Source organism: Danio rerio, chromosome 13 (assembly GCF_052040795.2).
Source record: "Danio rerio strain M-AB ecotype USA chromosome 13, GRCz13ab, whole genome shotgun sequence".
NCBI lineage: Eukaryota > Metazoa > Chordata > Actinopteri > Cypriniformes > Danionidae > Danio > Danio rerio.
In genome coordinates, this window is record NC_141033.1 from 26,011,649 (window position 1) to 26,035,063 (window position 23,415).

The 23,415-nt window shown below is 34.7% G+C and overlaps 1 protein-coding gene across 6 annotated transcripts in view; it reads right to left on the reverse strand.

Annotated features, from left to right (window-relative positions):
- The window catches only part of prim2 (DNA primase subunit 2), a 126,744-nt gene that overhangs the window by 102,489 nt on the left and 840 nt on the right, over window positions 1–23,415 (reverse strand). For all 6 annotated transcript variants that reach the window (XR_015505069.1, XR_015505071.1, XR_015505070.1 and 3 more), the window contains 5 exon segments: window positions 22,875–22,987; window positions 22,443–22,537; window positions 20,453–20,573; window positions 18,571–18,666; window positions 17,697–17,834 (listed from right to left, as the gene is read on the reverse strand). Coding sequence is in view for 3 of the 6 variants with exons in the window: in XM_087277776.1 (XP_087133902.1) it covers window positions 17,697–17,834; window positions 18,571–18,666; window positions 20,453–20,573; window positions 22,443–22,537; window positions 22,875–22,987 (563 nt within the window). In the remaining 3 variants the exon portion in view is untranslated.

Below are 23,415 nucleotides of genomic sequence, written 5' to 3' on the forward strand. Positions count from 1 at the left end.
ATGCAATAATCTACCTGCAATGAGAGATTCCCCAGCCGTTTGTTAAAGGAAGGATCAGAAGAGACTATTGATGTATGGGAGCTTGACAGAAACTTTATCAATACAAAATTCATGGATCAGTTTCTTCCCCTATTTCACAAGTGTAAGCAAGTGTGATTAAAATGGTTGCGTCCTTGTTTTCTCTAGCTTGCAATATACGTATTAAATTGTGTTTTGTAACTTGTAATCGCTATGCGGCTTGTACTGTGTCTGGTTAACTCTTTATATTCACATATTTCTTCTTAAGCCGCTTTTCCACTGCACACGACATTTGGACATGACTGTTGGAATACGCCCCCTTGTGGCAGCCAATCAGTATTTTCAGTGTTGTTGTGCACCACGGGGGAGAAGCAGATTCTCACAGTTTCCCAAACAAAGGAGAGCAAATGCAAGAGCCTTTATTCTCTATGCGTTTACATAGTTTAATGGATGAATGAATACTAGAAACTCATAGACCGCAAAAATATTGGAGGGAATGTGGAGACAACATTAAAATATATATATATTTTTATTACTTTCTTACTTACTTTTAAAACAGAAAAGTTTTTTTTTTAATATAGACATTTTATAATTCAAAAAATAAACAAATAATTCCTATTTCTCATCTTGTGCGCATGGAACTGCTTGGACAACACTGGAATACATCACATCCGGTCAGCCAGTCGCATATGGTCTAGTCGCAGGAGTTCAAATATTTCAACGGATCCGCACCTCAAGTCGGATCAGAATTTTCTGCATACGGAGATGATCTCAACGGAACTCAACGCAGCTCCCGGACTACTCTTCATTGGAAATGAATGACTTCCGGTCTGTCGCTTGTCGTTTGTCATGTGCAGTGGAAAGGCGGCTTCAACCTAGGTTAAAAACGTGACACATGCCACTTTCTTTATGGATTTAAATACATTTGTGAGTTCAAGATCATCTGCCGTTTGTTGTTGCTATGGCTAGCATCAGCTGTTCCTACACATGTGCGGTGTTCAAGTTTCAAAATAGTTCAGTTTTTGCAACTGTGTGGATTAATACCTAATGTGTGCCGTTGTTTTTACTTAAGGTTAAGAGCAATATGCTGGTGTTTAATTGCACCGCTTTAATGCATTGGGCTCAGACATAAACTCTGCACTCTGGCTACTTCAACAATGCTGTTAAGCCGTAGTGGGCGTTTCTCTGAATACAGTCGACCAATCGCAACAGACTGGACTGAGTCAATCAGCGTGGATTAGCATCATGCTAAGGAGAGGTTTGGCAACAAATTAATTGCTAATCAAATCATATAGGAGTTGTTGGGATAATTAGGTAAAAACAACTGCACATTATAAGACAACGAATGCGTTTTTTGACTTTCCCTGCACATCAGCCTATTGTGTTAGCCTTTTTAATGCATAATAGGGGTTCTTTAACTAATAAAACACTATTGTAAAGCGTGACCTAATTAGCCAATATAGTTTTGTGCAATTTCTTTGTTATTAATTTGTGTTGTTATTTTTTTTAATAAACAACTTTTTAATGTCACTTAGGATTTATGCATCTTTGCTGAATACAAGTGTAGATTTCTCAAAAAAAAAAGGTGGAAAAAATGCTGACCCAAAACGTTTGAACAGCAGTGTATTTACAGCAGACACAGCATCCCACATGAGAGTCTGAAGATTAATGAGGAAAAAATAAAGATGGAGATGGGGGGAGGGGATTCTATGATGACAGAACAGAATTCATGGAGCAGTTTTCAGTATGCATGGATAAGATTTCTTTGTTTCACAAACATAAAAAATGTGAATTCTTCAGGGGAAAAGGATGTTTCAGAACTTGATTCCTTTCCAAAGTATTTAAACAGAATTAATTAACTTTGTTATTTTGCGCCAAATTAATTAAAGTAATAACTCTCAGAAGAACAGAAAAACCTAACTTTCAAATATCTAAAAGTCTTGTCAAAGCTTCCCTCTCCTACACGTCTAACAATAAAAGATTTATGCAAGCTCCAAACTGGCAGTGTCTATTTTTAAGATTTCCAGTGAAACTTTGTACTGTTTCAGTAAAATGTAGACTGTTGTTTCAGCAAAGTTTAGTTTTGAAGTCAAAACCCTTGCAAAAAAGGTAAACATGGATCAGACAGCACAGTAAGGGCTCTAAAAATATTTTTAGATTCATAATTAGAACTAGCAGAGTTTGAGAAAACATTTCAGTGTTCTTTTAACTTAAGCAAGCACATTGGGGATGAAAAAAAAAAAATCAACTTTACATAAAACTATAACTAATTGGCAAATGTTTTCTAGAGTACAGGGCCCAAATTTAAAACTTTTTAGAGGAGGAAAACTTAAGGAGCCCCTATTATACATTATAAAAAGTCATAGTTTGGTTACAGCCCAGCCTACGCGTGGACACATAGGCCTACGCCATGGCCATCGGCGTCGTTGACGTGCACCTCTCAAAAAATGTAACGACGCATAGCGCAAGCTCTGTGATTGGCCGGGTTGGTAGCGCTGACGAGTCTGGGCAGGACCGATAGCTGCGCGAGCCCGATGGGGCGATTGTTTACAAGTGTGGAGTCCCGTGAAGGAGCTCCAGATGGAAAGTTTTGTTTTGTGTTTACCTCATGGTTAAAGCGGTTGCAAATCCGCCAGTTCATCCCTCAAACTGAGCAAGTTTGAGCCACTTGTACATTCAGGAAGCATTCAGAAAAAACAAAACACCAGCGAAGAAACTCGACACAGAGGAACATAAACTCACATAAACCTCACTGTCAACTAGCCTTTCAGAAGTTTTATTGCAGAACAACCAAAACAGAAATATAGATGCACAGCTACGCGCGTTGCATGCGCCGTGGGTTGAGCCGATCACTTGACGCAGAAGTAGAAACCAGGCTTTATCTGCTGTGAATGTTCTGATAACCCAATTTGCTGTGATTGGTGAGCAGCACACGGAGCGATTTGGAAACACCCATTACAGCTTATAAAGATGTGTCAAGCATCAAGCAGCCATGGTGCAGAGTATATGTGTGAGAAGGAATTAGGGGTTAAACAAGGTATTCTGGAAAACAGATTTAAATACACTGTATTTCAGAATCACTGTAAGCAGGCAGTGGCTGAACACAAAGCAGGATCAGACTGGTGAAGAATGAAACAGTCCCACATGAACTCTGACCCAACGTGACCCAATAAGCCATGGTTGGCCGTAAATGAGTATGTGCAAGACTAAATATAGTAATGATTTTTGCACATCAACTGCAGTACAACCAATTCAGAATGTTAAAAATTATCTGATGACAAAGGCGAGGAAAGTGATATTTTACAAAGAGAAAGAGGGTTTACAAAGTAACATTTATATGTTTATATAATAAATTTAAATAATTGTTAGGAAAAGAAAGATAAAAAAAAAAAAATCAGAGCTACTTAAATAGATGAATCTTAAGCTGCATATACACCCAACGTGTTTTCATTGTAAAACAGAATTTCAAAATCAAAACGCTCTTCACACAGACTGGCATTTTTACTTCACTAAAATGATCTCCATCCACACTTTACAGCCTAGGGCTGAGTGATATTGCAAAACAAATTATCACAATATCACGTTTCAGATCATTTGATATCGATGATTATTGAATATTTTTTAACAATACATTTAGGAGTATTAGGATTTTTTGTTATTTAACAACTTTATTTTTAATTTATTTAAAATTATTAAGGCAAATAGTTTTAATAGTCAAAAACAGAAAACAATCTTAAATATTAAAAAAAATTATATATCTTAAACAAATAAAATGTTACAAAGTGTGTGCAATGGTAAAGCAGAAATACAGAACAATCAAAGCAAACTTTAAAATGTGAAAAATAACGATACAGTAAACCTCAAATTCTGTTAACAAAACTTATGATAATCAAATCTGAGCTTTCATTATTCAATGAACCAGCCATCATTATTCAAATATATATTGCAACATAACAAATTGTGAAGTTGATTGACTACATTACCCCATGCTAAAAACTCTTTCAGATGGGGAGCTAGTGGTTGGGATGCACAAGAAAAGAAACCAAAAAGCCACTCTGGCAACATCCTTTTTATTTAAAATCTCCTCACTGCTGCTATATGGCACTCGTTTTCGCATTTGTTGTTTTTCTAACTTGACGTGACAAGCATGAGTGCATGGTTTCCTTCACCATTGCGACCATCAACCATTTTCTTAGAGGATGACAAACAGACAAACCGTTGCTGCAGCTCCGATGCAGGTTTATGGTGAAAAGTAAAAAACACTTCAGTGTTTGTCTTAGGTAATTAGTCTACCCTTATTACTGAAATGTGTACATTCCATACCAAGTGTGAAGCAGACTAGTTTATTCTACTTGCATAAATCCCGGTGCACTAGCAGCATTCAAAAAAGTTCAGATGTTTTTATTTAGGTATACCTGGAAAATGCAGATGTCGCGCGCCTTCATTGGAAATGACAAACTTGCACCCTAAGCTTATTGTCAATCCTTCAAGGCGCGCTCAGCAGCCACATTTTGATAAAACTATAGCCTTAATATCAAACTTTTTTTTTTTTATCATTATTGACAATGGTTTTCGGTCAATAAATATTGCTAACGTTTTTTTTTGTCCAGCCCTAATACAGTCTAAATTGCATTATACATAATGAGAATTATATGCAACAATCTAGAAGACCAGTTAGCGATTATGAATAACTCTACTCCACTTTCAAATGCTTGCATTTCCTTCAATCTATAACAAAATAAAACACCAGCCTTTTCTAATTAAAACAGGGTCTTTCGTGTTTTTAAACGCTACATTTTTGTGGGTCAAAGATCACGGATTAAATGTAAAACGTATGTTTTAAATTAAAATGCACTAGTGTAAACACATTATTGCCCTCTAAAAAGCATATAAAATAGGAATCATGTGAACAGTGTTAATGTGGAGAACACTAAAGCTTTAAACCAAACCTCATTACCAGTACGACAGAAAAAGAATTTGTGAGATGGGGAAGCCTTTAACATGCTTTATAAGGCTCGGGCTAATAATAATATCCGTCAATGGACAGTCTCATTATATTAGAGGTCTTATTTTCAAAAAGTGTTGAATATTTGCAGAGCAGGCTGCTTCATCCATGATGACTTTCGAACAACGAGGGAATTACACTGACTTTGATGGAAATAGCGTTTTAAATGTCGACCCATAAGCCGCAGCTCAGCTTTGATTAAGAATGGATCCCCATGTCAGACGTTCTGTTTGTTCGTCATGGACACAATTAACTCTACATGACTACCTTTGTGTTTCAGCACATTCTGCTGGCTGGTGACCGCTCTTTTGAAAACCGAACACGATGAATGGCTTTTAAATCATAATTGGCAAGTTGCAGTTTTCCTGCCAAAGGAACCTTTGAAACTTTCAGGCAAAACTAAGTTTCAGCTGAGTTAAAGTAATTTTGTCAGGCGGCCGATGAAACATGGGGATTAAGCACTGAAATTCCCCAATCCAGACACAAATCAACATTATTAAGAGAGATATCTATAGGCCTATGACTAAATACAGAGGAGAAAAAAAATCATTAGATTAGAACAGTATGCTACTAGGCTTTATTTTATTGACAAATCAACAGCAAAAAGATCATAAAATGTATTATTTAATTAAAAATAAACAGATTTGAAAGACAAAACTTGTGAAAAAAATCTAATTGCACAACTTGTTTTCTTCAACCTTAAAATACCTTTTTTGCACAATATTCTTCTGTTTTACAGAAAAGTACTTGTATAGGTTGTAGATGGCAGTCATATGCAGACCAAGTCATGTTCATTGCTCAGGTGTGATTTTTTTCAGAATGTAAAAATCTTGGTGGTTCTGTAGGTTTTGTCGATCCAAACTGATGTTTATTTTGTATTTTCTATTGGATACAAGTCAGGTTATTTCCTGGACCATTCTACAGCTTGATTTTCTTTCTCTGAAAGCATTAGAGAGTTTCATTAGCTTTGTTTTGGATCATTGTCTTGCTGAAATGTCCACCCTGGTTTCATCTTCATCATCCTGCTAATGAAGATGTTGGACTAAAGCAGCAAATATTAATTTACAAAGAGGAAGAGCAGAGGATGACTGAAGAACTACTGCTGTCTGGGCTTTCAACGCCTTTCTTCATGTGTTCAATAATTTTTTCCGGTGTCATGTCATTTTATTACTCATAACTTCATTTGTAAACTAATTAGATCTGTTTTCTTTGCATACAGTATATGGATTTGATTGTTATCAACATCTGGTGAACATTTCAAGTCAACAGCACCTTTAGAAATATAGGTGCATGCCAAATCGCATACGTATGCACTATTCTACACCATTTTGTAGTATAAATACCGTAAGTAGTGCGTTCACACTGAAAACTCTAAAAATAATAAGTGCACTTTAATCACCCTGATGATGCACTTATTTAACCGTTATAAGTAAGTGTGGAATGATGGACATTTTACACACTCTACGACTGCAGCTTTGATTACGTAGTGGAAGGGGCGGAATTTTCGGACAGTCATGCTGGATTACTTTATTTATTTTAAATTGTAAAAGCAAAATTCTCCAACGAAAGTGGTTATACCGCCTCCCGGTGATGAATGTGGTTATACTCATTTCAGGCATTATTTGGTTATTTGATCATTTATTTAACTTCTTTGGCAACCATCAAACGTCATCAGGGAAACAGTTTGTTTTTCCGCTTAGTAAAAAAAAAACATTAGTGTTCCATTTGGGATGACACTACATTCATATACTATGCTGTCGAGTGTCCAAGTGCATAGGGTGCCATTTGGGATGCAGCCTATGCTTTCTGAGAAAAATTGAGACATGTTCAATATTGATTTCTTCCACATGCATGCATGTATGTATGTATGTATGTATGTATGTATGTATGTATGTATGTATGTATATATATTTATGTAGCCCCTTGCTCCACTGTATGTCCACACATGAAGCGGAATGACAATAAAGCTCAACTTGACTTGATTATTTATGCAAATTTCTTAATGGCAATAAAGCACATTGCTAAAAGAAAAGACAGTCACTCTTATCACTGGAAAACCCAGAAAACCAATCTAGTCCTGTCAATTTCTACTAAACTAAACACAACTAATGCATTCTCCACTTATGGTCAAATTCCCCTGTAACAGTTGGAACTACTGAAGGTTAATTTAGAGCTACACTAGGTGACGCCTGGTAGAGGATTTTCAACCGGCCAATTGATCTCAAACAGTCCCTCTGGAAATGATTCCAAGTATCATAAAAGACTCATTGCAGCCGTGATTTATAGAGTCGACGGTAATATGAAGATTGACACATTTCATTTTCCTCCAGCCTGGCCATCCCGAACACCATCAAAAAGAAAATGTGCAGGCAGCATATGTTTTCATTAGCCAGGATGAATTAATGCGCAGGCTTATGCCGCTTCAATATATTGGCAGGAGGGAGATTGTTGACTAGCCGTGTCTGTTCTGCGCTTCGGTCAGACAAGAGCTTACCGAATAATAATTCAAATGACTTTTCTCCGAGAACGTTCAGCTGAAATAAAACCCATCCCACCAGCTGTCCAACTGCCTGGCAGACTCACTCTGATGCCCGGCCTTGACGAGACGGCATGCAGATGACAAAATAAATAAATTAAAAAAAAATCTGCCAAGCTGAAAAATAAATGTAGCATGTTGAGAAGAGCCTTAATTTTACATCATCCATCTATGACAATCATAATATCCAGCATATAGGAGTGCCCCAAAACTCACAAAGGAGCACAGAAGAAAACAGTCCCTATAAAACATTCCCAAATACCGCAAAAAGAGTTCTCTCCCAGAAGCGTGAGGTAATTTATGCAGAGTGCATGCCAGCACTAAATGCACACAGCCTGTCTCTTCTCTACTTACCAGTGATCAACCGAACACAAACGCTCCCCAGTTTCAATTAAAATACCCAATTAAACCCGAGCTGGGCAGACTAATGTCGTTAAGTAATCGGAGTTCACAACACTGCCCGATTTATTATTGTTCCCTATATCCTGGGCAAATTGTAATTTCTCCAGTTATAAGTGCAATTAAACCTGCTGCCGCATTGTTTACCATCACGCAAACTCTCATCTGAATCTGGGATATTAATGGAGTGAAGATGACAAACAGGCACTATTACCTTAACAGCCAACACACTGTTCTGCAGAATGGATGAAATATTAAAAACTGCATTACTTATTTAGTGCAATATTTTATACTTGACCTCGATGAGATAACGGGTGAATGGGCGCTTAACAACACCTTGATGGGAAAACAGAGCAGTGTTGATCTTTTAAACTGTTTTACTGCTATAAAGTAAATATACAAACACATCAGGTATTGAAAGAATTCTCTTATGCATGCTAAATTTCTGAATCCAGGTAATGTGGCAAAATATTAAAACTTAAGAGAACTGTTTCCTGCATGATATACATTAATATTATTTCTGATTCAAAGCTGTTTTTTCAGCATCATTACTCCAGTCTTTAATCACACATGATCCTTCATAAATCATTCAAACAAGATGAATTGGAGCTCAAAAACATTTAGGGTCATTTTATTTGAGAAACACTCATCATCATAATCGTCATTATGCATGGGCCATTATAAGATTCTGACAATATGGTAGCCTTCAATAAAAATATGACGGTACCATGGTATTGTGATTACTGCACAATATATGAGTTTAGATGCAAAACCGTCTAAATTATATATTTTCGTCTAAAATTAGCATTTTCTTTCTCTAACTCCTGTGCGAAGGCTCAGTAATTTAACTTTTATAGTGACGAATAAGCTCTTTTCATTGCATTAAAAGTTAAATAACTGAACTTACACATAAGCAGGGTTCAACGCTAAGGATTTTTTCTACTGGCCCGATCGGGCCAGTGGTTCTGATTTTTACTTGCCCTGCCCAAATTTTCACTGGCCCCACCAAAAAAAAAAAAAGAAGTTAATAGCTATTTGAATGTGTGTGTGTGTGTGTGTGTGTGTGTGTGTGTGTGTGTGTGTATATACACACACACACACACACACACACACAGTTGATTTCACAATTATTAGTCCCCCTAAATTATTAGCACGTTTTTTTTCCCCCCAATTTCTATTTAACAGAGAACAGATTTTCTCAGCACATTTCTAAACATAATAGTTTTAATAACTCATCTCTAATGACTGATTTATTTTATCTTTGTCATGATGACTGTAAATAATATTTTACTAGATATTCTTCAATACACTTCTATACAGCTTAAAGTGACATTTAAAGGCTTAACTAGGGTAATTAGGTTAACTAGGCAGGTTAGGGTAATTAGGCAAGTTATTGTATAATGATGGTTTGTTCTGTAGACAGTCTGAAAAACAAATAACTTAAGAGGCAAATAAATTTTACCTTAAAATGGTTAAAAAAATGCTTTTATTGTAGCCAAAATAAAACAAATAAGATTTTGTTTAGAGGAAAAAATATTATCAGACAAACTATCAACATTTCTTTGCTCTGTTAAACATCATTTAGGAAATATTTTAAAAAGAAAAAACAAAAGGGGGCTAATAAATCTGTATATATATTTACGGTAATTTTTAAAATGTTTTTAAGGAAAATAATTCAGTTCATCAAGGCTATATTTATAAATGTAAAAAAGGTTTAATTGTTAAATATTTATCAAAATTTTAAATAACTGCTTTGTTATTGTATGTAGTTTCAAATAAAATCATTACTCCAGACATTATTGATTTTATAACTATTACCATTAATAAATATAATAATAATAATTAATATTAGTGATTTCTGAAGGATCATGTGACTGGAGTAATGAAGCTGAAATTTTATCTTTAAAATCACTGGAATAATTGAATAAATTATATGATAAACTACTTTTGAACAGATATTTTATAGTGCAACATTTCACAATTTGTATTTATGATGAAATAATTGCAGCCTTGGTGAGCAGAAGAAGCTTAGTTTAACATATTTAATCACACTGACCCCAAACTTTTGACCAGTTGTGTATAGAATATTTTATAAGTGAAAATGTGCACCAAAATTAACAACCCACAGACATCGTCACCGAATACAAATCGAGGTCAGACTTTCTCATATATACAGAGCCCCATTTCAATTGTCAGGTTTTGTAGAAATCGATCTATTGAATTAATCAATCTATTAAAGAAACGTTGACTATAATTCTGTATTTTAGGCTTAAATTGTAGAGAGACATAGCAGATGAACCGAGACTGCATCAGATCAATGTAAATCTTTCTTTCGAGCTGTCAGTGCGGAAATGAACAAAACAACAGGCCTAATACAACATATTATACGATTAAAATATGGAAAAATTAACAGATAGTAATTTCGGTCAATTTTCCTGACGGATAAACCGAGATCAGGCTGGATAAACAGCTCTCGGTAATATTTCAGCATGCTTTCACTTTCGCATTTACCGGTAAGAATGACATCTCGCCCTGCTCATCACTCTCTTCATATAGCCGTATGGCTATTACACGATCATAATACACTGTGATATAGCCTGGGTCGTTAGTTCGTTGCATTGTTTTGTTTTCTCGCTACAATCGATCCACTCAATAGGACAGAGACCGCGTCTCATTCAGGCGATCTTGGACTGATTGATTTGGCGCGGAAGCGAGCGCAACTGCTGGATATATGCCAAAAAAAACGCGCTAACGGGTGAAACGAGACAGATTCCGAAACAAACGTCTATGTGTGAAAGCACCGTAAGATTGTATTTGCACACAATTGACAGACAGTCGCAGCACGCAGCTCTGGCTCGATCTGGCAGGCAAAAAGGCAGCAGCTGGCCCGATCGGGCCAGTAACATTCTGTACACTGGCCCGAGTGTCTCGCACACTGGCCCCGGGCCATCGGGCAGTCCTTATTGTCGAGCCCTGATAAGAGAACAATGTTTAATTTAGGGGAATATTTCAGATGGAATTTAGACGCTTTTACATGTGAAATCTTCATATGATCTTTTTAAATGACTGGGTAAAGTCTTTTTTTCTCTATTAAACACAATATATTTTATTTTGAGAAACATTTAATATATTTTGCAACAGTAAACATCTCAGGCCTAATAATTAAAATAAGACTCCTGTTATCTTCATTAGTTTCAAAAACACAGTTTTCTTTAAAACTTGAAACAGCATTTTTTGATTTCTTTCTTTTTTATAAAGTATAAAGATATAAAGATATAAAGTAAGCCACTGTATTGTTCAGGTACAGAGCATGCTTTTATGCTATTTATTTTTAAATAGATGTAGGCTAATAAAATGTAGGCTGAGTAGTAGCTTTTGATGTGGAGGGTCCTTAAAAAATAAGTAAAAAAAATTTTAAAAACTTACATATACCTTGAAACAGCATGACAGAAAACATTAGTGGTTTTGAAACTTTTCAAAATTATGGAAAACCTTAAAACAGGTTACTGTACCATGTCTAATTATCATATCCACATAGAAGAAAATCATATAAAAATATTAAGAAAGAATTATAAAATGTTTTCCAAGTTTAAGCAAGAACAAAATAATTTGAAAAAAAAGGTAGGTAGGTAGGTAGGTAGATAAGCTAGTAGGTAGGCAGATAGATAGATGATAGATAGATAGATAGATAGATAGATAGATAGATAGATAGATAGATAGATAGATAGATAGATAGATAGATAGATAGATAGATAGATAGATAGATAGATAGATAGATAGATAGATAGATAGATAGATAGATAGATCATTCCTTCAAAACAAAAATACAGCATCTCAAGCACAAAGATGTGAGCCTGTATCATCCTGTGTTTTTTATTTAATATTTGTGCTTGTGCTGCTGAAAATAAAAACAAGGCGGCGACGGAGGCAGCGGCAAAGCTCACGCTTCACGTCAAGCATGAAAAGCCTTCAGTGCGGTGTCTGCTGGGAATCTCCTGACACACATTACATTAACATGCGTTATAAATATGATGCAAGGGGTGAAACTCAATGGTAGGAATACAAACACAAACATCATTTTTCAAAAGATAATAGCCTATCGCGGGGAAGCACATTTTGCTGCCATTTGTTAGGGTTGTGGGGGAAGAAATTATCAAGTCTTCTACACGGTGGGTACAGCAATCTTGGCAGGAGCGAACAGAAAAGCTCCTTTTGATTTCCTGACCAACAACCCTGCCCGTGACCTCCTCCGTCTCCTAGCTGCCTTTTAATCTCCGTCTGGGGTGGAAATGACCCATGACATCACAGTGTGCGCCATCAAGCACTTTACTCTAAGCCTCTCCAAACTATCATCTCTGACGCCCACTCTTAAAAAAAGCAATCTCATGACAGCTATAACCTCTCCATGGCATTACCTTTCTAGTCATCCAAGACCACCTTAACGCAGCTTCCCCATCAACTCTAACTGTGAGCCACAAGCTCCATTTCTGTTGCTCACAATAGCTGCTCTATGAAGCCTTCAGAAAAAAATAAACCTTTTGATATCTGTCCAGGGATCCATGCTAAATGAGGGACCATGTATATATCTGAACTTGAATAAGAATTTCCATATGAAACCATTCCCAGTCTGAAATTAAAGTAACACCCTTCACAATGATGCCTTCTTTCAAAATTAATAGAGATGCACAAATCTTTTTCCCCGCCCATGACTGATTCCAATAGCTGGAAACTAAAAAACAGAAAAATAATAATAATAATATATATTTATACAACAGCTCTGTCTGGATCTGGAATCTGATTGGCTGAAAGCCGTGATATATTTAAGTAATATCAGCACCCGTACAGCCTCTTTACCTTTTGTGTATTACTCCGCACACATACAGCCAGCAACAAGCAGACACTAGTTTGACAAATATTACACCTGTTAGACAACAAAATATACTTTTGAGGCTTTTTTAGTTAGGAATGTAGTTGTTTAGATTGCAACTATCAGTTTATTTGCAAGAATAGTGCCTATTTTTAAATATTTACAATTTCTGAGAGCTCCTCGGTGACAGTTGACATTTTCTAACCACAAGATGGCGACAGAACCACATAATAAGCCCTTTCGCTTAGAAGATATAACAGTCTGATTTCTAACTACAGCAGTTCAAATCAATATTTAACTGCTAAGCACACCTGCTAACACTTCCGTTTTTCATGGGAGTATCCCGTATTTCAGACCAGTCTCCTGCAACCATCCCATTTTTATTTCTTCCTAAAAAACTCCAGTAATTTCACACACCCCCTCTTTGGTCCAGTCTGTAAACTAAACACCCCCGGGTTGCCAACTTTGGTACAGTACCCAGAGCAGCCACCCAAAACCCGCTGCATCCTGTTCAACCATTCAACCTCGCCTACAAACACCCTCTCCCCCCGGTCTCCTGGGTTTTCAGAGACATGTTGGCAGGTAAATATGTTGTAGTGCTGTATTTATACCGATTTGCTGACATATCAGGAATGTGTGTTGTGTTGGCAGATTAAAATAAGCAGTCTGCACGTGTTTAGTGTTTTTCCTTATCGTAAACAACAGCAGTCTGGTAACTTTAGTGGATTCGTTGTTATTTTCGGGGAAAAAACAGAGAAATACTGTAGACTGTAACACTGTAAGAAGATATCTCTGTAGATAGATGGCATTTCATGTCACGTTCAGCCTTATAATTTTAAAGTGTGAGCAAAATCTGCAGTTTTGTCATCACTTTAGACATAGTCATTCAAACACTAGCTCTAAAGTGACAATGGTGAATTAGTAAGGGCTTCTGCTGTGTTGACGTCAGCTGCAGATGTGAATGAATGGCGGAAGAAAGTAGTTTTTGATAAAAAAAGGGTTTTTAGACTCTCCGTGTTTATTTATATACACGATTGTGCCGTTGAACTGTTGTATAAATGCAATATCACACGAGTAGCAGTGCGAGATGGCTATATATCAGCACTGATGGGACGCTAAGGAAATGCATCCCACCAGTGGCCTACAACCTCGTGCCAACGCATGCCTCCCTGCAGTGCTGATATACAACCATATTGCACTGCTACTCGTGTGATATTGCTCATATATACATTTAATATTTTTTCAACACATTTCTAAACATAACAGTTTTAATAACTCATTTTTGATAACTGATTTATTTAATCTTTGCCATGATGACCGTAAATAATATTTAACTAGATATTTTTCAAGACACTTCTACAGCTTAAAGTGACATTTAAAGACTTGACTAGGTCAATTAGGTTAACTAGGCAGGTTAGAGTAATTAGGCAAGTGACTGTAAAAACTGATTTTATTCTAGCAAACTAAAACAAATAAGACTTTCTCCAGAAGAAAAAAAAATATTATCAGACATACTGTGAAAATTTCCTTGCTCTGTTAAACATAATTTGGGAAATATTTAAAAAAAATAAATTAAACCAAAAAATTCAAAGCGGGGCTAATAATTCTGACCACGAAAAAGAAGGTGTTATTTGCTTTATCACATACTAAGACAATGTGCAAATATTTTCAATTAGAGGCAACCAATGCAGTTTAATTGCCATCCAAACAAAGTAAAGTTTGATCAAATTAATCGAAACATTAGCTTGAGCATGTACTGATGTTCATAAGACAGTTGAATTCCAAAATATACCTGTAAATACAAAAAGTCTTCCAGTAGATGGTGCTTCTAGAACAGTAGCAATAACTATTTTCTTGGTTCTGAACTAGGCACGGGACCATAACCGTTTTCATGATATACCGCGGTTTGGAAAAGTCAAGGTTTTAAAACCGTAAACATTTTCTGCAATACCGTTCCTAAGGTATGTATACTATTTTTATTAACTTTTTTGTTTGTTTGTATTTAGGCAACAGTATCTCTAGCAGAAACGATATCTAAATATTTCATTTTAAATTGTAAAAAAAAAATCAGTTTTTAATATAAATGAAGACAGCAGAAGTCAATAATCCATTTGAATTATTCAGCCGGATGTGTTTACCGCTCCAAAGTACTTTAATTGTTTCTTAACATAAAATATATTGTGTTCAAAATGCAGGAATTTTACTAATTACAAAGCCACACTGATATGCTATTTCAGAGCGAACATTTAGAGTAGCATGGTAAACAATATCGGGAGCGCATCACAGGTTGTCATTGTTTAGAAATGACCCAATGTGAACATAAAAGCAACTTCAGCTCAGTTAAGCAGGCTAGGCAGAATAGCACTACTTACTGATGTTTAACTGTTGAACTGAATATAACCTACATTATAAATACTGTAAAAGGACATTATGAAACTAAAAACAGTGACTTCAATCTTTCACCGGGAGATTTCAGTGGCTAAACAACACGTCTGCATATAACCCATTAATAACAACATCTGCATCAGCTCTGCGTGAAGCTAAAATAGTTTTAAAACAGAACATTACCTCTCTAACAGAAACACTTTAGCCATGGTATCATCCTTCCTCCAGCGTTCAAAAGTAACTCTAATATTAATTTAGGAGTTTAAAATGTTTCAATTCAGCATTTGATTTTGCCGCTACTGTGACATTCGTGTGCACGTGTTGTGAACTCGCAGGCCCACCTAGATGCGCAAAAGCCCAAATCTGCATTTGTTGACAGACAGTTTAAGGCTACTTATCTGAATTATAGGAAATGTCGGCCCGTCATTTTTTAATTGGATGAACCCTAACCTTTACTGTAATCATTACTATTGGACTGTAAAGAGACTTTCAACCAGCACAACAAAAAATGTTTCTGAAGACAATCACCTACTGCACCTTTATAAAACTAATATAACATAATCTGGATAAACTACAATGAAATATCCCCATAGTAGTGGAGTCAAAATATACGCATTGGGCTACAACACAGTAGGTATGTGCAGTATACCGGTTCTGGAAAAATATTGGTACACATTATAATATTTCAAACAATTCGATATCATCATTTTACTAAATTCGTTATTTGACATTACTTCAACATCTTCACAATCTGCTGCTGAAAATAGTAAACTTCATAACAGAACGACAAGATGGATTATCAAACAGACACAACTTTATCAATGCACAAAAAACTGGCACACAAGGATAGTATTAGAAGTGAACCTGGCATTATATTGCATATAAAACAGCTGATGAAGGTGAATGAACTGACCCTATGGACTTGTATGCAAGCGCTGCTACAAATACCTCAGGAGGCACATCAGATCACATCAACAATTTGTCACTTGCTCATCCTGATCTTTTCCACAAATTTAGAGATTGCCAGGTGAGTGAACCTGTATAAATTAAGCGCACCTGTAATAATATACATTATAATGCACCTGTATTAATATACATCTTGTATAAATTAAGATTAAGACAACTGATCAATAACAACACAGTGTGACAAACACGAAAGCTCAAACGTGAATGTTAAAGAGTAGAGTCAGTTTTGGTCTTATAGTATTTATAACAATCAAATATTAATTGAACTTTAATGAAGCAAGAATAATAAGCTATATTAATTTTAGTTTCTTTAATGGGAGGCTGCCGCACGGCCAACAGCTAAGATAATGTAAATGTTTTTTCTTTAGCAATCTGAACTTAAAATTGACCAAAAAAAAATGCATTTGAGTTTACATGCACTTGTGTTGATCAGTAGTGAATAAATATCTATTAAATCAAAATGTAAAAAATATGACTATTGCACTCACCTGTTGATCTCTAAATTTGCTCAAACCTTTAGGATGAGGTGGTGATTTTGAATGCTGACTGTTGGAATAACACTTTAGAGTAAAGAAATGTATTAAATGTTTACGTAAGCTGACCCAACAGTGAAAGACATTTTATCTGTCTATTTTAGTCATTACGGATTTTAAATGAACTAATAAGTTGCGTAGCTTGTTATTTTAACATTACTATGTTTAAAACACATGCCTGACATTAACTAAAATTATTAAATACTGTAAAATGTTCATTCATTTGCTGGTATGGCATCTTCATGATTAGAATCTGAATTTAGTTTCATCGAAATTTATTTATATTTAAAAACTTATTTATATTTTGAGGCTGATTATTTGTCACCTATGGTATCGATACAGAGGCATTAGTCTGGTATCGTACTGAATCCAAAATTATAGTATAGAGCCATCCCTACCATACAGTACAAGTTGTACTGCTGGAAACGCAGTAGGCCCAGCTCATATGACCAATACACCAATTATTGTTTTATATACGTGGCTAAAGATTTGCTTTCTGTCCTGAATTAAGGACAGAGGGTAGCAGGGGCTTGGGAAGATGGGAGGAGGGTACATCAGTAAACAATGACAGTACCATGATTTGTACTGTGAGAAGCATACCATGTTTTTTAGGGGTTTGGTTTGAATATTGTTAAACCCCTGGCAACCATTGGATGCAGAAGTATAAATTGAGCTTTAAAGTCTCTGGCCTCTATTAATGTTCAGTTTACACAGTTTTTAGTATAAAATTGTTGCAATGCAGAGATCATTTTGGAGAAAAAGCCAACTGGATCCGGTTTCTGGCCAGTCGAGTGGTGCATCTCTAAAATTAACATAGCACAGGCCCTATTTATAACATCCATCTCGGTCAGCTGAGATGAACAACCATGTACAAACGAATCTCAAGTATCACCAATTGTTCTGAGCAGGATCTAACATTTTAAAACAAATACACTGCGACATTTAAGAGACGTTAATAAAAAAAGTTAAAATAACCAAGCTACTTACCGCAAGTGCTTTGGACAATCTTGTGCGGAAGTCATTCAGGACAATGGTGACAATTTCATTTTGGGGAATGTAAGCATTGCCAGCCAATAAGTAGACTTTCCTTGTGCGCACTAAATCCAGGGCATCCTGAAATGGGACCTTTAACACGCATGCAAAAAATGTATCATTTATGTGCTTTATAACATGGATCAAAGACATAAAGGTGTTTTGAATCAACTAAACATGCAAGTGTAATGCAGGTTTTCACCATACATTAGAATGTGTTCCGTATTTGCTAATTTATAAAAGCATTAAGTCAAACATTTCTACCTCGATTTACAAGACACACACTAATATATAATTCAGTGTAAAATAATTTAGTTTTCATTAAAAAAAAGTAATATTTAAAACAAAAATCATTTGATCCCTTATTAACAAATTGTCCTTTTAAACTTGTATAATTTGCCACGATATTTTAAAGCACTAGGTGTTACCAATTTTTTAGAGAGGTTTGTAATCACTTGCTTTATTTTAGTTTTTTATTTAATATTACCTTTTCTTCCATAAATATATCTGTAACACTGACCAATTAAAAAAATGTTTTGATATAATTTATTAAATAATTTTACTCATTTTTGACATTTTGTATTCTAAATGTCCTCAAAAAAATGTTAGAAAATTAAATGAAATAAAGTGTCGTCCCATCTTTGACCTATTAGCATAACAATAGATACAAATGAAAATGACAAATGAAAGTAATGTTTATAAATACAATTTCTCTTTCCAGCTTAGACACGTATACCTCATTAATATGCATTCTAAAATATAAATTGCCTTTGTCAGAAACCAAGCATTAAATAAATTTTTAAGAATTAGAATAGCATAAGTAACTTACTCTGTAGAAATCATATTCTTCTAGTGTGATTCCACTTAATCCATAACTGGAGTTGATGAGCTTGTCTCTTAGGTTTTTCTTTTCCTCTGCACTAACCTGTAAAGTGAAATGAAAACAGCAAATGTGAAATTTAGTTTCAAGTATCTAGGAGAGGCAGTGAAAGCACAAAGCATGTTTTATTACAATTCAGAATGAAACCTAAAAAAAAAACTTGTAAAAAGGTCATAAAATCTAGAATTTTGTATTTTTTTTATTGGTATATAATAACATTTGCATTTATTTAAGTTAGAAAACACAAACATTCCAGCACAGATCAGAAATCATAACACTATTAGATGAGTAGAACTGAGAGAAATCAACTAAATGGTGAGCAATGTTTAGGGTGTAAAATAACTGCCCCTGCAGGACTGAGAGTGAAAACACATTCAACCTCTACACTTCTGAAAAAGCAGTGCTCCTATTAGGCTTTCAAGTGAAGTTTTTAAACTAATTTCGAGAGGAGCACGTGATATAATTGACTGCAGCTGGCCACCTATCTACACTCATTAGTTAGCCAATCAGATCTATCCTAACTCACTATAAGTAGCCTAGCTAGATATTACTCCCTTATCTTGGTTTTCCGAAGAAACCCCCCATCCACCCCTTTCTCCACCTTTCCTGCTTTAAAAAGGGGAGCTCTCGAGAACCACCTGATCTCGTACTCCCCTCACATGCTCTATGGACCTGGCGGGAGCCTTGGGCTCAACTATCTCCGAGCTCAGAGTTCTCTCCCGGGACAGCATGCCAAACCTGCTAACAGTTGTCAAGCAATATCCAAGTGTGAACTCTTGAAATAATAATAAAAAAAAGGCATCAAAGCATTTGAATACAAATTGAAATCTATGTATTTCAAATGAAGATTCCCATGTTCAGGACAAAGTGTTGCATTAGATAAAAGGATTAAAAGACTTAGTAAGAAGAAAGAAAATGTAATGAATTATTTAAAGGGAACAAAACACGTCAATTTATATTCTAAATGTAAATTTATAGGAATCACACAATAAGCTGTATTAACATTTCAACAAACAAAAATAGCGAAAACATTTATTTTTCCCAACCTCCATTTTTTCATTAATTTTTCAAATAAAACTTCATCTTTAAATTAATATGCTTCCAAATAATTTTCACACAGCAACTTTTTATTCAAACTTTTCTTGTTTTTTCAGTGAGAAGGTCTACAGATCCTTAAACCAAGACACATTTATTTGAAGCTTGCCTGATAAAAGTTTTGTTTCTGTGAAACTGATCAAAACGAAACAAGTTTGACTAAAACAAATATCTGCTGTTAGAATAAACAAAATTAACAAAAGATTAATTTTCAAACGGCATTTACTGTTATTTGTTCTTGCTTTAACCATAAACTCATAAAAGCAAGGATTAATTTCTTCTTGCATTAATTTGCTTGATTTAAGTAAATATAGAATAATAATATACAGTATTTTAAATTATTAGATATTTGTATAGTCACAAAAATCATTCAATAAATCAATGTTTAATCCAATGACTTAATAAAGACGTTTTGCTATGACTCAAGATATTTTTAAGTCTTAAATTGTGGTAGATATTTTTTAAAACCTTTAAGACCTGTAAAACCATATTGGTCAGGTATGCATTAAAAAGCTGAAGCATCACATCAGTTTTGAAAATGATTATAAGGAAATAATCAATATAAATCATCTCTGTATAAAGACAAACATCTAAATTCAAACTGTGAAAATGGTTACTTTGATGATAACATATATTAAAAGTTACATTTATAACAGTTCCTTTTTTTTTTACAGTTTTGCAATAACTAACAATAAATAAATGATAAGGTTGCAAAAGGTATTTTTAAAAGCCTTACCGTCTCATACTTCAAATTATTCTTATGCAAAAACTCAGTCTTGTGCTTTGAAGAAAGAATCCCGAACCGGTAACGAAAAAGATCCATTTCCTGCTGGATAAACCATCGCCTAAGGTCCTCCCTAAAGCAAAAAAAAGTATGCGATTTATTAAATGCAGTTGAAGTCAGAATTATTAGCCTCTTTTAAATTTTTTTTTTTTTGATTAGTGCTGTCAAAATTAGTGCATTAACGCATGCGATTAATTTGAAATATTTAACATGTAAAAAAATGAACGCAATAAACGCAATTGCAGTTTTTTTTCCTGTTGAGGCCGTCGTGTGTTCAACATGCAAAGAAATATGAATAAAACCAAGAAAGCACTTTATGAAGGCAATTTTCAGTATAAAACAATCAATCTCGCATTACCAGGCTATCCAGCCTTTCCTCCAGAGTTTCATGCAATATCGGGTGTTTCATTTTTAACTTTCAACTTTTGTTTTAAGTTTTCAACTTTTGTTTACTTTTGTTTTAATTTGTTCATACTTTAGAACGCTTAGTTTAAGCAAATTTGATGAACGCGATCATGCATGTAAAATCTTAAGGCAGTCGCTCCGGCTGCCCTATCCTGCGCGCGTTGTGTGCGTGTGTGTGTGTGTGTGTACGTATATTTGAGACATATCAGGACACAAATCTGTATAATGACATGGGTATGACACAGGTATTACAAAAAGGAGGTGAAATATGAGGACATTGGTGCTGTCCTCATTTCTCAAAATGCTTATAAATCTCCCAGAATGAGTTTAATCAGAGAGTAAAGCTGCACACAGTCTCCTGTGATGGTTGGGGTTAGGGGTGGGTGGGTTGAGGGCAATACAATATACGGTTTGGACAATATAAAAGGAATGGAAACCTATGTAATGTCCACACGTTTCACAAAAACAAACGTGCGTGCGTGCGTGCGTGTGTGTGTGCACGCGTGATTCTTAGGAACAAACCTGCCTAAACATAGTTGTTCGTAGCCACCAAATCAAAACATTACAAATTGCAGTGAGATTGCGTTGCACTCTCAGCTCACATCATTCAAAAGAAAAGGTCTACATTGTCCCCCGATAATGTCAACAGACTGGACTGTTTTAGCAACAGGCTGAATGTAAAGGAAGTCTAAGCAAAATTGTTTCTACTTTATAATTAATGTTCTCAACTCACAACAATACAACTTTTTAATAAGTGCAATTATTTGTATTCAATACTTTATTATTATTATAATTTTCCATTTTCCATATCTGCAATGCCTGTATTTTGGCTTTTTTTTTGTAGTCCACTTACAATCTAACTTGGAAACCAATTTTTTCTTTATTGGCATTGATTGTTTTAAAATTCAAATGGCTTTAACATGCCTCTGTTTTTATTTCTGCAACAAATATGGCTGTCAAGGCAGTATGTAGATGGTTTATTGTGGTGTGTTGTTTACATGAAGTAATCTGTGTTTCAAGATAAACAAAAATTCTAATAAACAATTATATTTTGAATTTAAATAATTTTTTTATCAATTTTAAGGTCAAAATTATTAGCTCCTTTAAGCTATATATTTTTTACAGAACAAAACTTTGTTATACAATGACTTGTCTAATCACCCTAACCTGCCTAGTTAACCTAATTAACCTAGTTAAGCCTTTAAATGTCACTTTAGGCTTTACAGAAGTGTCTTGAAAAATATCTAGCCAAATATTATTTCATGTCATCATGGCAAAGATAAAATAAATCAGTTATTAGAAATGAGTTATTAAAACTATTATGTTTAGAAATGTGTAGAAAAATATCTCTCCAATAAACAAAAATTGGGGAAAAAAATAAACAGAGGGGGCTAATAATTCTGACTTCAACTGTAGTTTTTCTATTAAGAGCGTAAATGTTATAAACATACTCATAGCTCAATTTTCAACACAGACAGATTAGAGTCCCTCATGACTAAAATTAATCAATCTGTAAAAGTATAACCTAATTACTTACGTTTGGCAATAAGCCAAGCGGAGAATAAAATGGGAGATATGGTCTTTTCTTCGTTTCTCATATTCAGATGTTACTCCTGGAACCTTTCGGTCATCCTGGGTTATTAAAAAAAAAAATGAACATACTGCACTCATTTAAGATTTTTAAAACTTTTTAAAGACATTAAAAATCTGTGTAAATATAACATTGTGTTGTATGAAAGAGTTACAGTACAGTCAATACAAATCATCAGTTAACATCAAATAACATAATGTAAGTTTTAAAAAAGTAGAAATATTAAAATAACAATAATAATAATTCATTCTCAAGGAAAGGTTCTGATGCTCAGTGTACAGCTAAAAAAAATGATGATCCCCTTGAGCACTAGTGCATGCCCCATAAGTACAGTATAGAAATGTACACATATATTTCTTATGAAGAATGTGTCCTTACCACTTCTGCCCTGAATGGAAAGTTCAGGCTTAAAAACTCAGCTTCCAGTTTTTTGATGTACTGGTCTGTAGTTTTCACATAGCTCACTCCAAGGTTTTCCACAGTTTTGAGCACTTGGAAAAGCATAGAATAAAAGCACATTTAACATGGCATTCTTGAGTAGTCGTGATTAATAAATGTACACATTGTTCAACAAGTTTTTAAACCGAAATTATTAATTGTAATAATGTTATTCCAATGGGGCTAAAGATAAGTTCAGTAAAATACTTAAAAAATAATAATGTCTTAATATTGGAGTACTGAAGTGTGTGTTTTTTCAAATAAACAAGAACTTACATGTAACAATAGCATGGTACATTCATTAAATCATTTATTAAAGACATTAAAGACATGGCTCACCCAAAACTAAGGTTCCTGTCATCATTTACTCAACCTTAACTTTTTTTACAAACCTATCTGAGTTTCTTAATTCCAGTGAAAACAAAATAATGGTTTTAAAAAATCTTGGAAATGGATAACTATTGACTTTCTTGGTACGTTT